Below are 15434 nucleotides of genomic sequence, written 5' to 3' on the forward strand. Positions count from 1 at the left end.
TTTCTTTTCCTTTTTTTAATACTTTTTGTAACTCTTTATTGTCTGCAATGACCCCGACACGTCTGGCCTACCTTTGATTTGATTTACAATATGTCGGACCCTCATATCGCCCAATAGTCAAGAATGCCGTCAATTTCACAATGACGTCCTGATGGCGAAAGCCGTCTGTAACAAGCCAAATACATTGCACAGTATCTCTCTCCCCAATGAAACTGTTATAAATTTGTCCACACGGTCGACATGAAATTGACAGAAGTTTGAGTTTCGCATTAGTGGAACAGCTGGCACATATAGATGTATGGTATCGAACGTTCTGGTGACGGCAAATTGTTGGGAAATATCTCCGTTTTAGAGAAAGAAATTCTTATCTGAAGTTGAAGACATCCTACATATTGTAAATCAAATCAAAGGTAGGTCAGACGTGTCGGGGTCAGACGTGTCGGGGTCAGACTGGCAAGCCAACGGTCATGGTTCAAATCCTGGAGGAGGCACCCTGCTAATTAGTACTATATGTACATGCTTTATAGTATATTGTTCATGTAAGTACTGTTAGTCCTGCACCAGAAATAAATCTAACAAACCTATATAATTATACATTGTATACGGTATACTGTTTCATACCCATATGTCCCTATGTTCAAAAGTACATAAATTTGTTTTAAATCTTTTCTAATTATTTTTCTGACTAACAGAGCTGAGTTTGCACTGAAAAAAGGTAAAAAGAAAAAGAAGAGGGAGCTAGCTGAGGAACAGAAACAGGAAATCCAAGAGGCTTTTGACTTGTTTGATACAGACAAAGACCGTGCCATTGATTACCATGAACTCAAGGTAAGGTTTTGTAGGGTTCAGAACTGGTTATGTTATTTTCTTTTTGTGTATAAGAAATCTGTTCATCACTTTTCTATCAAGATATTTTACTTACCAATAAAAGCTAAGTTGCTACACATACTAAAATAAATTACTGATATCTTTTGAAGTGAGGATTTAAGACTGCAGTTTTTGAACTTAGATTATCTTTCCTAATAATTGTACTTGTCAGAATGAATCTCTTGAACAAGTTTAATTAATTTTTTATAATTCAATTATTACAAAGAGTGCTATATTTTATCACATAACTGATCTATGAGGGGGTAAAAAAAAAAAACAAAAAAAAGATTCATGGATTTTTATACAAAATAATACATTTTTATCTACTACAGAGACAATATTATGTTGTATTTTTTATTCATGACGTCACAAAACAATAGTATTATCCCAACGAAACGAGTCATAGGATATATAAAAGATCTAACTGCAGATATCAGTCCGTGGTATTGGAGAAAGTTAGTGTTGGCTCTGAAATTTTCTAGAAACTCATTAATTGTATAGAAACTTAGATTACCATGATCTTTAACCAAGTCAGAAATTGTATAAATTCCAACATTAAACCAGTTTTTGTAAAAGATGGTTCTATTTCCAATTTTATATCTGTATTATACCATAATGGAGTTTTCAAAAAAGAGTCATGATCCAATGCCCTTTTCCTAAATAGTCTAGAATTTCTCAATTTTTTCCATATTCTGAAAACATCTTTCCAAAATTTATTAGAACAACTTGATATATTAAAACAATCATTGAGGTCACTCGATACATGTACATGGCATAAAATTGTGAAGTTAAGAGCTGGGCTGATAGGGTTGTCCCAAACTTCTGGAATCTCAGAAGTGGACAGTATAGGGATGGTAGCTCGAGTTTCCTCTGGCCCTAACACCATGCATTGTGTCAGTGCCAGTTCAAACTCGGGCTATAGTGATGGGAATGTGTTTCACTTTCAGAATCTCAAAATCAATCAATTATCAATTATTATCAGTTTTCTAAATTAAGTGCAGAATTGTAGGAAATTCATCTCAAGAACATTTATGTATTAGACATTTTGGCCTATGGTATCAATCAATATTTTTAATACTGAACACAAATAAAGCATTTAACATTTGTTATATTTAAATCTCCTTAATAGCTTGTAAACAATCATTGAATATATTAGTAAATTATAAGTTCAACTTCTTCTTGGATTAATTAGTAAAGTAGCAAAGCCGAAGATTTATAAACACTTCCAGAAATTTCCGATTACTTAATTGTCTTTTCCAAATTGTCTTTGATGATTTTAAAGTCAATAGAGTCAAGAAAGCTGAATCTGTGATGTTTTGATCTCGACAATTGAATTTTAAATATCTTACTAATCTGATCTATCTTTCTTATTTGCCATTCATAAAACTATCTTTAATTCTAATTTTTAAAGCTGCCTTGTATATTTTTAATAAGCTACCTTGATGTGTGAAATATCCAATTCTTTGACTAAATTTTAAATAAAGACTACTATTTTGAAGGTACAATGTACATATATTATTATACAAGTATAGGGATAACTCTGGCTCTTAAAACCTAAGGGAGATTTTATGAGATTAGCAAAATTCCTAGGAGATTTGTCTGCATAAAAAAGTACAATTTTGAATTTTTAATGAGATTTTTATTAAAAACATGGGTAAAAATCCCCAAATCTCTGCCCAAAGTGATCCCTGCAAGTATTGTAGTTGGGGATTAGTTGCCTAGCAACCACCTCTTATGTTAACTTTCTGTACTAAAAACTAATTGTAACTTATTAAAATCAGTGCAGAATTTCCACAAATATAGATTTAAATAAGGTGACTGTGGAAAACGTACTAGGTCAATGAGACCTGCTGTCCCAGAATGGATAGTGTCTTCTTTTTGGTTGAGTGAGAGAAATATTTATAAAAAGTATGAAACATTCCTGGGAATAAATTGTGATGTATGGAACCTAGGGACCGTACAAGAAGAGGTGAATATGTTCAATGAAAAAGTTTTTTGGTGTGTTATTACTTGCCAACCTGATTTTGGATTGTATGTTTTTAAATTCCAGTTATTTCAGTAAAATGGGAGTCTAGAGGTATTCAAAATGTACTTTTGTTATAGACATACAGTTTCAACAACAACTGTCTCCTCCATGTAAATTTCAGAATGTTAGCAAACATGGTTGATATATATATCTAAGTAAGAAAAAAGTCAATGTAGGAAAAAGTATCAGTGGGCGTAGCCATACATGACAATCAGATATATCAAGTGACCAATTTATAATTCCCCGTTATTCGTCACTAACCCTGATAACCTTAAATTTGTTTTATCACAGTGACGGATATGATGCTGGAGAGAGATCCGCAAGAGGAAGTACAGAAAGGATCCAAACTGTTTGATGATGATTTGTCTGGGAAGATATGCCTCCGTAACCTCCGCAGAACAGCCAGGTAATAACTAACACAGAGACAGGTAATAACTAACACAGAGACAGGTAATAACTAACACAGAGACAGGTAATAACTAACACAGAGACAGGTAATAACTGACACAGAGACAGGTAATAACTAACACAGAGACAGGTAATAACTGACACAGAGACAGGTAATAACTAACACAGAGACAGGTAAAAACTAACACAGAGACGGGTAATAACTAACACAGAGACAGGTAATAACTGACACAGAGACAGGTAATAACTGACACAGAGACAGGTAATAACTAACACAGAGACAGGTAATAACTAACACAGAGACAGGTAATAACTAACACAGAGACAGGTAATAACTAACACAGAGACAGGTAATAACTAACACAGAGACAGGTAATAACTAACACAGAGACAGGTAATAACTAACACAGAGACAGGTAATAACTGACACAGAGACGGGTAATAACTGACACAGAGACAGGTAAAAAGTAGCCAGGTAATAGCTAACACAGAGACAGGTAAAAAAGTAGCCAGGTAATAACTGACACAGAGACAGGTAATAACGAACACAGAGACAGGTAATAACTAACACAGAGACAGGTAATAACTAACACAGAGACAGGTAATAACTAACACAGAGACAGGTAATAACTGACACAGAGACAGGTAATAACTGACACAGAGACAGGTAATAACTGACACAGAGACAGGTGATAACTGACACAGAGACAGGTAATAACTGACACAGAGACAGGTAATAACTAACACAGAGACAGGTAATAACTGACACAGAGACAGGTAATAACTGACACAGAGACAGGTAATAACTGACACAGAGACAGGTAATAACTAACACAGAGACAGGTAATAACTGACACAGAGACAGGTAATAACTGACACAGAGACAGGTAATAACTAACACAGAGACAGGTAATAACTGACAGAGACAGGTAATAACTAACACAGAGACGGGTAATAACTAACACATAGACAGGTAATAACTGACACAGAGACAGGTAATAACTGACACAGAGACAGGTAATAACTGACACAGAGACAGGTAATAACTGACACAGAGACAGGTAATAACTGACACAGAGACAGGTAATAACTAACACAGAGACAGGTAATAACTGACACAGAGACAGGTAATAACTGACACAGAGACAGGTAATAACTAACACAGAGACAGGTAATAACTGACACAGAGACAGGTAATAACTAACACAGAGACAGGTAATAACTAACACAGAGACAGGTAATAACTGACACAGAGACAGGTAATAACTAACACAGAGACAGGTAATAACTAACACAGAGACACGTAATAACTAACACAGAGACAGGTAATAACTGACACAGAGACAGGTAATAACTAACACAGAGACAGGTAATAACTGACACAGAGACAGGTAATAACTAACACAGAGACAGGTAATAACTGACACAGAGACAGGTAATAACTAACACAGAGACAGGTAATAACTGACACAGAGACAGGTAATAACTAACACAGAGACAGGTAATAACTGACACAGAGACAGGTAATAACTAACACAGAGACAGGTAATAACTAACACAGAGACAGGTAATAACTAACACAGAGACAGGTAATAACTAACACAGAGACAGGTAATAACTGACACAGGGACAGGTAATAACTAACACAGAGACAGGTAATAACTAACACAGAGACAGGTAATAACTGACACAGAGACAGGTAATAACTAACACAGAGACAGGTAATAACTAACACAGAGACAGGTAATAACTAACACAGAGACAGGTAATAACTAACACAGAGACAGGTAATAACTGACACAGAGACAGGTAATAACTGACACAGAGACAGGTAATAACTGACACAGAGACAGGTAATAACTAACACAGAGACAGGTAATAACTGACACAGAGACAGGTAATAACTAACACAGAGACAGGTAATAACTGACACAGAGACAGGTAATAACTGACACAGAGACAGGTAATAACTGACACAGAGACAGGTAATAACTGACACAGAGACAGGTAATAACTAACACAGAGACAGGTAATAACTAACACAGAGACAGGTAATAACTAACACAGAGACAGGTAATAACTAACACAGACAGGTAATAACTAAAACAGAGACATGTAATAACTAACACAGAGACAGGTAATAACTAACACAGAGACGGGTAATAACTAACACAGAGACAGGTAATAACTAACACAGAGACAGGTAATAACTGACACAGAGACAGGTAATAACTAACACAGAGACAGGTAATAACTAACACAGAGACAGGTAATAACTAACACAGAGACAGGTAATAACTAACACAGAGACAGGTAATAACTGACACAGAGACACGTAATAACTAACACAGAGACAGGTAATAACTAACACAGACAGGTAATAACTAACACAGAGACGGGTAATAACTAACACAGAGACAGGTAATAACTAACACAGAGACAGGTAATAACTAACACAGGGACAGGTAATAACTGACACAGAGACACGTAATAACTAACACAGAGACAGGTAATAACTAACACAGAGACAGGTAATAACTGACACAGAGACAGGTAATAACTAACACAGAGACGGGTAATAACTAACACAGAGACAGGTAATAACTGACACAGAGACAGGTAATAACTAACACAGAGACAGGTAATAACTAACACAGAGACGGGTAATAACGTACACAGAGACGGGTAATAACTAACACAGAGACAGGTAATAACTAACACAGAGACAGGTAATAACTAACACAGAGACAGGTAATAACTAACACAGAGACAGGTAATAACTGACACAGAGACGGGTAATAACAGACACAGAGACAGGTAAACAGTAGCCAGGTAATAGCTAACACAGAGACAGGTAAAAAAGTAGCCAGGTAATAACTGACACAGAGACAGGTAATAACTAACACAGAGACAGGTAATAACTAACACAGAGACAGGTAATAACTGACACAGAGACAGGTAATAACTAACACAGAGACAGGTAATAACTAACACAGAGACAGGTAATAACTGACACAGAGACAGGTAATAACTGACACAGAGACAGGTAATAACTAACACAGAGACAGGTAATAACTAACACAGAGACAGGTAATAACTGACACAGAGACAGGGAATAACTGACACAGAGACAGGTAATAACTGACACAGAGACAGGTAATAACTAACACAGAGACAGGTAATAACTGACACAGAGACAGGTAATAACTGACACAGAGACAGGTAATAACTAACACAGAGACAGGTAATAACTAACACAGAGACAGGTAATAACTGACAGAGACAGGTAATAACTAACACAGAGACGGGTAATAACTAACACATAGACAGGTAATAACTAACACAGAGACAGGTAATAACTGACACAGAGACAGGTAATAACTAACACAGAGACAGGTAATAACTGACACAGAGACAGGTAATAACTGACACAGAGACAGGTAATAACTGACACAGAGACAGGTAATAACTGACACAGAGACAGGTAATAACTGACACAGAGACAGGTAATAACTAACACAGAGACGGGTAATAACTAACACAGAGACAGGTAATAACTAACACAGAGACAGGTAAAAAAGTAGCCAGGTAATAACTAACACAGAGAGAGGTAATAACTAACACAGAGACAGGTAATAACTGACACAGAGACAGGTAATAACTGACACAGAGACAGGTAATAACTAACACAGAGACAGGTAATAACTAACACAGAGACAGGTAATAACTGACAGAGACAGGTAATAACTAACACAGAGACGGGTAATAACTAACACATAGACAGGTAATAACTAACACAGAGACAGGTAATAACTGACACAGAGACAGGTAATAACTGACACAGAGACAGGTAATAACTGACACAGAGACAGGTAATAACTAACACAGAGACAGGTAATAACTAACACAGAGACAGGTAATAACTGACACAGAGACAGGTAATAACTGACACAGAGACAGGTAATAACTAACACAGAGACAGGTAATAACTAACACATAGACAGGTAATAACTGACAGAGACAGGTAATAACTAACACAGAGACGGGTAATAACTAACACATAGACAGGTAATAACTAACACATAGACAGGTAAAAAAGTAACCAGGTAATAACTTACACAGAGACAGGTAAAAAAGTAGCCAGGTAATAACTTACACAGAGACAGGTAAAAACTAACACATAGACGGGTAAAAAAGTAGCCAGGTAATAACAAACACAGAGACAGATTAAGAAGACAAACATTTAATCAGTGATAACTTGGGAGGCAGTGCCATGGTTCACACAGAAAAAAAATCCTTGATTTTCAATCCTTGTCCCATTGTCTGGGCCTGAAGAAAAAAATGTTGAAATTTCAGCCAATTTGGAGTTTTAACTCGGTAATTGGTACCATCATTTGTTAGTCCCTGAGGAAGAGTCCTGGCTAATATATCCAGTCAAACAGTCATCCCATGCTGATGATTTCATCCAAGTATATTTATCACACTTAGGATGGCATATTTTACCTGAGTTAAAACAACAGATCAACCTAACTTCTGATGACTTAGACTTACTTGACTTAGGACAATAGATTTATCTTACATTATGTTAACTTGGCTAAGGATGACAGATCTACCTGATCAACTTAATTAGGACAGATATTTTACCTAATTTTAGGGTGACATATTTACTTGATTTTAGGATGACATATTTACCTGATTTTAGGATCACATGTTTACCTGACTTTAGGACGACAGATTCAGCTGACTTTAGGATGACATATTGACCTGATTTTTGATGACATATTTACCTTACTTTAGGATGACAGATTTACCTGATTTTATGATGACATATTTACCTTACTTTAGGATGACATATTTACCTGATTTTTGATGACATATTTACCTGACATTAGGATGACATATTTACCTGACTTAGGGTGACATATTTACATGATTTTTGATGACATATTTACCTGATTTTAGGATGACATATTTACCTGACATTAGGACAACAGATTTACCTGACTTTAGGACGACATATTTACCTGACTTTAGGACGACAGATTCACCTGACTTTAGGGTAACATATTTACATGACATTAGGATGACATATTTACCTGACATTAGGATGACATATTTACATGATTTTTGATGACATATTTACCTGACTTTAGGACGACATATTTACATGATTTTAGGATGACATATTTACCTGACTTTAGGATGACATATTTACCTGACTTTAGGATGACACATTTACCTGACTTTAGGATGACATATTTACCTGATTTTTGATGACATATTTACCTGACTTTAGGATGACATATTTACCTGACTTTAGGATGACATATTTACCTGACTTTAGGATGACATATTTACCTGACATTAGGATGACATATTTACCCGACTTTAGGACGACATATTTACCTGACATTAGGACGACATATTTACCTGACTTAGGATGACAAACTTACCTGACTTTAGAATGACATATTTTCCTGACTCTAGGATGACATGTTAACCTGACTTGATGGTGACAAATTTACCTGCATTTTGACTCCTAACATTGCCCAAGGACTCCCAAAATTGATAGTTTTACTACATATTGTGATTGGAGTCCCAGGACTCTTAAATTTATTAAATTTGAGGGTCCCAGGGAAAACCCTGATTTAGGACAATATTTTTACCCGACCTGAGTAAAGACAGGTTACAATTACATGTACCTGACTTAGTTATAATTGTTTTCCATTGTTTTACAGAGAGTTGGGAGAAAATATGACGGATGAGCAATTACGAGCTATGATTGATGAGTTGGATAGAGAGGCAGATGGTGAAAGTAAGTTGTCATACTTGTACTGAGGAAGCTGACAAGTTTTAAACTAGAGTCCATCTATATTGTACATTTATCTCCATTTCGTACGAAGTGGAAGAATAATGTGGATCTTTTTTATATCAAAGTGTACAAATGTTACGTATATAGATTTGATTTCTCAAGTTGATTCAAGATACATTGGTAATAATACATACCTTGTAGTAATTAATAGCTGCTTGTGAAATAGAATAGTGATAGATTTTATTCTTTTTTAGCTGTCATGTCTTATCTGTTTCTCCCTCTGTTTTTATAGCCAAGGCATACACAGCCAATGTTTCTTCACGTGAATTTCACGTGAAAAAATTCACCACATGAATTTCACGTGAAATTGTGAGTGAAATTATTTTCACGTGAATTTCATGTGAAATTTTTCACGTTAAATTCACGTGAAATTCATGTGAAATTCACGTGAAAAATTTCACATGAAATTCATGTGAAAAAAGCTTGGTTTGGTTTTTTATAAAATTGAAGAAAAATTCAGAGAAACAGTCTAATTATTGATATAATGGTTTTGAATGCCTGTATAAAAGACTTGCTTCAAGCTTTTGACAATCAAATGTCCCAATGGCATATACGCAGCAAAATATAGCAGCAAAGAAATTTAAATGTGCATGTGACAGTATAAATTTATAAAAACACAAAACACAAAGACTAGTATCTGCTAGCGCTTTCGCCCATCTTGGGGCTCTTCAGGCAATATACCGTTATATAAATATAACAAAACTATATGTAAATTCTCGACATTTATTACAGATGTAGTATATACATCAGAAATATGAAGGTTCATGATACATATTTCGTTGTTATTTGCAAAAAGTTAATCATGTAGTATGATTAAACCATATTTTTTATTCAATACTAATGATATGTAAAAATTACAAAATGTCTTTCATTCTAATGATTAGCTCAGGAAACAAGTACAGTCAAACCTGTCTATAGCGACCGCCCAAGGGGAGGCAGAAAAACGGTCACTATAGACAGGTTTCCTTTATAGACAGGTCAAAATTATTGCACCAACCAATTTACTTAAACCTGCCATAAATAAATTGTCATTGAACAGGGCATTCAGAAGACCAGTCAGAAGTTAAATAAATGCATAAACTTTATAAATCTGAAGGGTTTAATATTTAATGATTTATGGACCCAAACACAAAATATAACTCAAAATGGTCTTATGGATAATTAAAAAAAAATATTTTGTCTGAAATAATGCTATATGTATCTATCAAATTATCTCCCTTTCTTTCATAAATAAAGAAAAAGAATACACAATTATTAATTAATTAATTATATTTGTGTTACTACTAATTATTTTGTGTTATAGTCTTCTTAAAACCAAATTTTTTTTTTTTCTGACCCAAATTGAAATCCGGATATTTGTGTCAGTTTACGACTTTTTATTAGTATTGACTAATTAAAGATGGCGGCAGTACAAACGCTAGTACCGGTACCGACAGCTACGATTAAGAAAGGCATTATTGGCTTTCATGTGAGTAAATCTTGTTGACAGATATGACCAGTTTTGTTATTGAAGTGATGTATCCTAGTTGTAATCACAAAATTAACTGACCGTGTCAAATGAAGCCACCTGTGCACAGTTGTAATGTAATACCGACACGCATGGTGACCCGACTCCTCTCTTACCGAGCCCCAGGCCAGGGCAGCTACAGTAATTATAGTCTAACAGGTGGTAGGGGTCTTTTGTTTATATACTCAGGCCAGGGTTGTGGTGGTCCTTTGTTTGTATAATCAAGCCAGGGTCGATGTGTCTGAATTTTCCGGGGATTTTATGAGGGATGACTGCCGAGAGCAGAAGATGGCCGACAGAAATCGGTCGCTATAGAAAACAAATTAGCGACCGCCGTTCCGAAATCACCGGTCGTTAGCCACATTAGACAGGTAGTCGCTATACAGAGGGTCGTTATATAGTAAAATCTCACGGGGAATCTTAAAACCGGTCGTTATAGACAGGCAGTCGTTATATACAGGGGGTCGTTAGAGCAGGTTTGACTGTATGTATTTTATGAGTACTATTGCACTTTAGCCCGATTTGCATCTGGCCCTAACACCTGACTTAAGACATTTGGACAGATAGATGTCAGGTGTGAGTCAAAGCAGGTAATGTGTCGGGGCCAGAGTAAACTCGAGCTGTAAGCTGAGCTAAAACTACATAACTCAGTAATAAATGTCTCCACCCAGCAGTACATTTAGACAATAAATTATTTCCAAATGTCTAACTATAATACAAGTGTGGGTAAATATTATTATTTTCATAGCTACACTCATAATTTCACAGACACTTTTGTTTGTTTGTTTTTGTTTAGCGTCCTAATAACAGTCAGGGTCATTTAAGGACGTGCCAGGTTTTGGAGGTGGAGGAGAGCCGGAGTACCCGGAGAAAAACCACCGGCCTACAGTCAGTACCTGGCAACTGCCCCACGTAGGTTTCAAACTCGCAACCCAGAGGTGGAGGGCTAGTGATAAAGTGTCGGGACAACTTAACCACTCGGCCACCGCGGCTCCTTCACAGACACAAACTCCCATAGTTTCAGTATGTGTCAGAGAATATTAAGAAATTCATTAGTCATAACATTATCATATGACATGTATAAAGACAATGTCCGCCATACATAAATACGCAATAACTGAAGTTTTCAAAATTATTTACAATACATACATTATATGCAGATTAGAATTATGCATGGAAATTCAATATCAAAATAAATCAAATGCACACATCAAACATGTTCAATTGTGACAAAATCGTATGACATGCAAGTCAGTTTTTGTCATACAGTACATCTCCCATTGCCAGTACTGGTAATTCCTTTGAATCGCTACTAGTCATATAGTGATGAATGTATGTTCTAAAAGCAATTCTTGAGGTCTTTCAGACCTTAGAGAGTCTGGACTTCATTAATCTTTAAAGCAGATTAAATCGTATTACCACACTATAACCATATATAGCATTGTTAGAGATTTGCAAATAAAACAAATTGAATATGAACATTATTTTGACATTTGGTCTAATCCAACCAGGTGAGCGATGCAGGCCCCATGGGCCTCTTGTTTATTTACAAATTGACGTATATGTTCTTCCATACAAAAGAATGTCTTGAATGCACAATATGAACGTAATCTATCTTTCTTGTTAGTGACAAAAAAAGCATTGACAGCTTGTTGTGCTAGGGGTCTACAACACATACTCCATGACAGTTTTTTTGGGGGGAAAATAACACTCAGGTATTTATAACAAGAGATCCCAGAGGGATCTTGACGCCCACCATTGAATGATCTTTATAGGTTCCATGTCAGATTGATCTTTTCTCTACTTTTCCCTTCCTCTAAGTCTTTTTTTTTGTATTTGTTTTATTTTTTCAGAGATTTTCATACAGTGTAAAGTACATAGTATACAATTGTATCCAACACAAATACACACATCTTAATCCAGATTCATAAAATCATTTACTTTTGATGAATTTTCTTAATGTTACTTTCCCACTGTATTTAAAGAAAGGAAGAAAGCAGAAGAGAAGGTGTAGAGCAAACAGAAAAATCATAACAATAAAGCAATAGGGACGAAACAAGAAACATGGACAAAGACATATATATAGTAACAAAGACAGACATAGAGAGAGAGAGAGGGAGAGAGAGACAAAGAGAGGTGTCAGAAAATCAAATATTTACAGTATGGTCTGTAGTCTAACCCAGATGTACCCAGGATAAACAGAATTGCTGGTAAGACAATTTAGGTCTGACTTATAATTGAAAGACAAGAGGATTTAAACATGTATTGTCGTCAGCAAGTGTCACCACATATGATTATAGCAATAAAATTTTATTTTGAAATCTTATAGAAACAATGATATGTATTAACTTTGGTTACATATAACATTACAAAGTATAGCAGTAAACAAGAATCTAAGGACAATAATCAGCAAATTGAAGTTCTAAGAGATATTAAGTAATTTTTGCCATTTATTCCATTCATTTTGAAAATTTTCCTTATACTTGTCCCCTTTACCCATTGCAATATATTTTTGTGTAACATAATGATCTTTAATAGTTTTTTTGAGACCAGTCAAAGATAAATTAATTTGTAGACACCTTGTTGAATAAATATACTGTTTAATAATTAAAATGATTGTACTGTCTATTGGTGTTCTTATTCCATCTTGATTATATAATCCAAAAATAAAAGTTTCCTTATTATATGCGAAAGGTATCATTAAAGAATCTAATAAAAACTCAAAATTTTGTAACATAACTTGCACCTTATCACATTCCCAAAGTGTATGTTCTATTGTTTCAATATCAGTTTTGCACCAGTAGCAATACGGATTTTCTGCTATTCCTGCCTTAAATAGAAATGAATTTGTTGTTAAGATGTGTTGATTAATTCTATATTGTAGCCACTGTAGTTTTGAATTTTTGGTTATATAAAATGGCAATTTGTATATTTTCCTCCATGTTTCATTATCAAAATTGAAGATATCCCATTTTTTTCTTCCAGTGGATATTATGTTATTTTTACTGAGTAAATAGTAAAAGTCTTTTGTTCCCTTTTTACTGCGAAAAAGAATTTCCATATCAATTGGTATAAATGGGTAGATAGGAGATGATAATTCCTGTTTCTGAATATGTTTTCTAATAGCTGAGATAAGTCCTCGATATTTAAGGATGTTTGTATTAATATCAAAGACTCGTTGAAATTCTTCGAAGGAGTAAAATGAATTATTGTTTTTGTTTATTAAGTCACTAATTACAATAATTCCTTTATTGTACCAATCTTGATAAAAAAATATTCTGATTATCTACTTTAATTAATTTATTATACCAAATTGGTGTTTTAGCCAACATATCTGGGGATTTATATAAGTAGTTTTTATTAGATAGTTTTATCCATGCTTTAAAGACATCTTTCCAGAATAGATTTTTACATTTATTGTGACATATTGAGATATATTCCATCCCACAGTTAGCCATAAGGTGATCATCAACAAAAGATCTAAGAATTAACTGCCGTTTACTTGAACTTGTGAAAAGTCTCCTTAACCATGTTAGCTTCAAAGATTCAATGAATGACTTCACATGTAACATTTTTAGCCCCCCATCAATGTATTTTTTAATAGTTACATCTCTTTTCACCTTATCTATTTTACTTTTCGAAAGAAAACAATACAGTTCTGTGTTTAATTTTTTCAAGAAATTCTCATCTGGATTTGGCAAAGAGATAAAGAGATGATTGAACTGAGAAATTAATAAAGCCTTTATAATATGAATTCTACCGATTGGAGTTAAGACTCGTCGTTCCCAAATTCTAATAAGTGCCTTTAACTTTACTAATTTCTTATCATAATTTAGTTTAGGTATTCGATGAAGGTCAACATGAAATTCGATTCCTAAAAGTGTAAATGTTTGATTTCCCCACTGTAGATTCAGTTCAGGGTAGACAACTTCATCACTATATTTTTTGCTTCCAATCCAAATAGCCTGGGTTTTAGATACATTTATTTTCAATCCTGATATTTTTGCAAAAGATTTTAATTCATCAATAGATTCTTTAAGGGATTCCTCTGTTCCATCCAAGATCAGTGAAGTGTCATCAGCATATTGAGACAGTAAAATAGGAATATTATCAACATCAATACCTTTTATATTATTATTGTTCCTTATTCTAATAGCTAAGATTTCAGCACACATTATAAATATATATGGTGCAATTGGGTCCCCCTGCCTACAGCCTCTCTCTATTTCAAAAAATGGAGACAGATTTCCCCCTTGATTAATCGCTGAGCTTGAATTGTTTTGTAGAACCTTCACCCATTTCTTAATATCTTCCCCAAATTTAAAAAAATCGAGAACTTTATCAATAAACTTCCAAGAAACAGAGTCGAAAGCCTTTTCAAAATCAATAATCAACAACATTCCAGGTATATTTTTATCTTCTGCATATTGCATAATATCATAAACAATTCGAGTGTTTTCCCCAATATAACGTCCTGAGATGAAACCCGTTTGATCAGTATGAATTAATTTGTTCAAAACTATTTTTATTCGGTTAGCTATTGATCCTGATGCAATTTTATAAATAATATTGAGTAAAGAAATTGGTCTCCAGTTTTTAAGATATTGTCGAGGCTTATCTCCCTTAGGTATACATGTTATTATGCCCTGTCTTTGTGTAATTGATAATTGACCCTGATTGAACCCATAATTAATTGATCTGACTATAAAAGTACCTAACTGTTTCCAGAAGCATTTAAAAAATTCCACAGTGAA

The 15434-nt window shown here is 34.5% G+C and overlaps 1 protein-coding gene across 1 annotated transcript; it reads left to right on the plus strand.

Moving 5' to 3' along the window:
* The first annotated feature begins 123 nt into the window (after positions 1-123).
* Positions 124-12694, plus strand: LOC117315156 (centrin-3-like). Its single transcript, XM_033869301.1, has 5 exons — positions 124-128; positions 693-838; positions 3185-3299; positions 9040-9116; positions 12666-12694. Exons 1-5 carry the CDS (start codon positions 124-126, stop codon positions 12692-12694), a joined length of 372 nt encoding a protein of 123 aa, XP_033725192.1.
* The last annotated feature ends 2740 nt before the right edge of the window (positions 12695-15434 follow it).

This window comes from Pecten maximus, chromosome 17, assembly GCF_902652985.1.
Source record: "Pecten maximus chromosome 17, xPecMax1.1, whole genome shotgun sequence".
In the NCBI taxonomy this organism is placed as follows: domain Eukaryota; kingdom Metazoa; phylum Mollusca; class Bivalvia; order Pectinida; family Pectinidae; genus Pecten; species Pecten maximus.